The sequence below is a fragment of the Zalophus californianus genome, chromosome 7, assembly GCF_009762305.2.
Source record: "Zalophus californianus isolate mZalCal1 chromosome 7, mZalCal1.pri.v2, whole genome shotgun sequence".
NCBI lineage: Eukaryota > Metazoa > Chordata > Mammalia > Carnivora > Otariidae > Zalophus > Zalophus californianus.
This window is the reverse complement of record NC_045601.1, coordinates 117531919-117534780: the sequence shown is the minus strand read 5'-3', so window position 1 is coordinate 117534780 and position 2862 is coordinate 117531919. Positions and strand designations below refer to the sequence as shown.

At 41.2% G+C, this 2862-nt stretch overlaps 1 protein-coding gene across 1 annotated transcript; it reads right to left on the bottom strand.

Moving 5' to 3' along the window:
• Positions 1-1680: 1680 nt before the first annotated feature.
• Positions 1681-2470, bottom strand: LOC113927080 (intraflagellar transport protein 20 homolog). The gene has a single exon (XM_035728570.1). It carries the CDS (start codon positions 2324-2326, stop codon positions 1928-1930), a length of 399 nt encoding a protein of 132 aa, XP_035584463.1. The 5' UTR covers positions 2327-2470; the 3' UTR covers positions 1681-1927.
• Positions 2471-2862: the final 392 nt, after the last annotated feature.

The following is a 2862-nucleotide window of genomic DNA, read 5'->3' as shown; positions in this document are numbered from 1 at the left end:
GAGAGTATAGAAAGACACTGTGTAACCCTTACCTAGTTTTCCCAAATGATTATATATTAAAAACTATAATACAATATCAAAACCAGGAAGCGTATTGGTGAAATGTGTGTGTGCAGTTGTACGTCTATGTTTCCTCCCATGGGTACATTTGCGTGACCACCACAGTCAAGCACAGAACTCTTCCATTACCACAGAGATCTCCCTCATGCTACCCTTTATATTCACAACCACTTCCCTTTGGGCCCCATGACCCTCACACCTGACAACCACTAATCTGCTCTCCATCTCTATAATTGGTCATTTGGAGAATGTCAGATAGATGGAATCATTCAGTATGGTACCTTCAGAGCTTGGCCTTTTTCACTTAACATCATGCCCTTGAGGTCCATCCAAGTAGTTGGGTGGATCCACACTTTGTTCCCTTTTATTGCTGAGGGTGTTTTGTGTTATGGACACACCACAGCTTAACATTCACCTACTGCAGAGCCTTTTGGTTGTTCCTAGTTCAGGGCTATGACAAATAAACCTGCTGTAAGCATTTTGTACAGTTTTGTGTGAATGTGAGTTTTCATTTTTCTGACATAAAGGCCAAGAAATATGATTCCTGGTCAGGAGGTAAGTGTATTTAGTTTTTAAGAAACTGACAAACTATCTTCCATTTCACATCCCTGTCAGTGCAGGAGACATCCAGGTTCTCTGTATTCTCATCATCATTTGGTCTTGTCACTATTTCATATTTTAAGTGTTTCAGTAGGTATAGAGTGATATCTCAGCATGTTCTTAATTTGCATTTCCCAGTGGCTAGTGATGTTGAACATCATTCAGTGAGCTTATTTTTCATGTGAATATTCTCTCTGATAAATGTCTCTTCATGTCTTTTGCCCATTTTGTAATTAGAGTAGTTGTGTGTGTGTGTGTGTGTGTGTGTGTGTGTGTGTGTGTGTTTACTGTGGAGTCCTGAGAGTTTTACAGATTCTAGACACATGCTCTTTGTGATATTTTGGGTGTGCAAATATTTTCTCTTTGTCTGTATCTAACCTTTTCAGTCCCTCAACAGGATATTTTTCAGAATAAAAGTCCTTAATTTTGATAAAGTCCACTTCATTGATGTTTTTCTTTTTTGGATCATGCCTTTGATGTCATGTCTAAGAACTCTTCACCAAGTCCAAAGATTTCCTCCTGTTTTCTTCTGGAAGTGTTACACTTTACATTTAAATTTGTGTTTTCTTTGAGTGCATGTTTGTGAAAAGTGTGAGGATTGATCTCATTTTTTTTCTTTTCTTTTCCTTTTTCCTTTGATTTTGCTTGTTTGTTTTGTTTTTGCCTATGGATATCCATGTATTCCAATACCATTGTTTGCAAAGACTATCCACCCTCCATTAAGTTGCATTGTATCTTTGTCAAAAATGAGTTGGTGTGGGGCTATTTCTGGACTGTCTATACTGTCCCATCAATCCACGCGCCTGTCCCTCCACAGCACCCATTAGTCTTGATACCATAGGTATATAAAAGTCTTCAATTTGGCTGGGGTGATTATTAAGCTTTATTTTTCTTTATCAAATTTAGCCTCATCTATCCTAAACATTCATTTTCCTATATATATATATTTTTTGAAAACAATAATTTATTGCTCTTCCTTTCCAAAGCTTTGAATTTACAAAAAAAAATCATTTACAGACTGCTCCGTTCAGGCTAAGAATGCCAAGAGCTGAGAGCCTGGACCCCCGTGGCCACAGGTGTTCACCAGCAGCTGCGCACGGACATCTGCAACAAGCTCCCCAGATTTGTTTCCTGCCTTCAGAGATGCTGCGTTCGTTACACACCATCTCTCAGGATATACGTGGGCCATTAGACAAGTCACAGGAACAGTACAGAGGTTTTTTGGGGTCTTATTTTTTTTGCCCTTCTATAAAATGAAATTTTCAGTTCATTTCTGAAAAATAAATTGGTCAATAAATTCATTTTGTTCTGCTTCTACTTTACACAAAGCTTCATATTCAACCCGATACCTTTCAAGCTGCATCTTCTTTTCTGCTATTAGTGCTTGGAGTTGCTGCTGTTGGGCTTCTCTCTGTTTTGCTATAGATTTGAGCAAGTTCCGAGCACCAATGGCCTTCATCTTCTCATTTTCTGCTTCTTTTGCAAGTTGGTCAACAAGCTCAATTAAACCACCAACTATTTTCTGAAACTGGCCAATTTTGTCCACAAAATCCTTGCACTCTTCCTTGAGCTCTGTGGTCTGCTGGGGAACCTCAGGGTCCAACACGCGCAGCTTGTTCAGCTCATCAAAATGCAGCCCTGCTTCACCCAGGATGTCCTTGGCCATAGCTGCCAACCCCGTAGCGGCGGCGCGCTACCGCCCGGGCTGATTCCGGCAGGCCGCTTCTCTCCCGGGTCAGCGGCAGTCGGTGCCTCGCCCGCCGGCCTCAGCCGCTGCCACGGCTACCGGCCCTGTTTACCCGTAACGTCATTACTGGACTGCCTCCTATATATTTTAAAATAACTATTAGAATTTAGAAAAACTGTCAACAACTATTAAAAATTCTGCTGAGATATGGATATTAATTGCATTAAATGGGGGTATCAATTTGAGTGAGAACCAATGTCTTTACTGTGTTTCATTTTTCAGCTCATGAATATGGTAAGTCTCTTCATTTACTTAAATGTCCCAACATGGGCAGATGAGATAAATAGCAGTTTGCGACATGTACTCACAGCCTGAGGGAGAAGGACACTGCATTCAATGCAGGGCCATGAGGGCTGCAGTCAGGAACACAGTGAATCATCAGGGCTGTGAGAGGCAGGCTATGTAGGTGCAAGAAGGTAAGATGCCCCCTGGCCCCCCCAGGAGATGCTATTTGT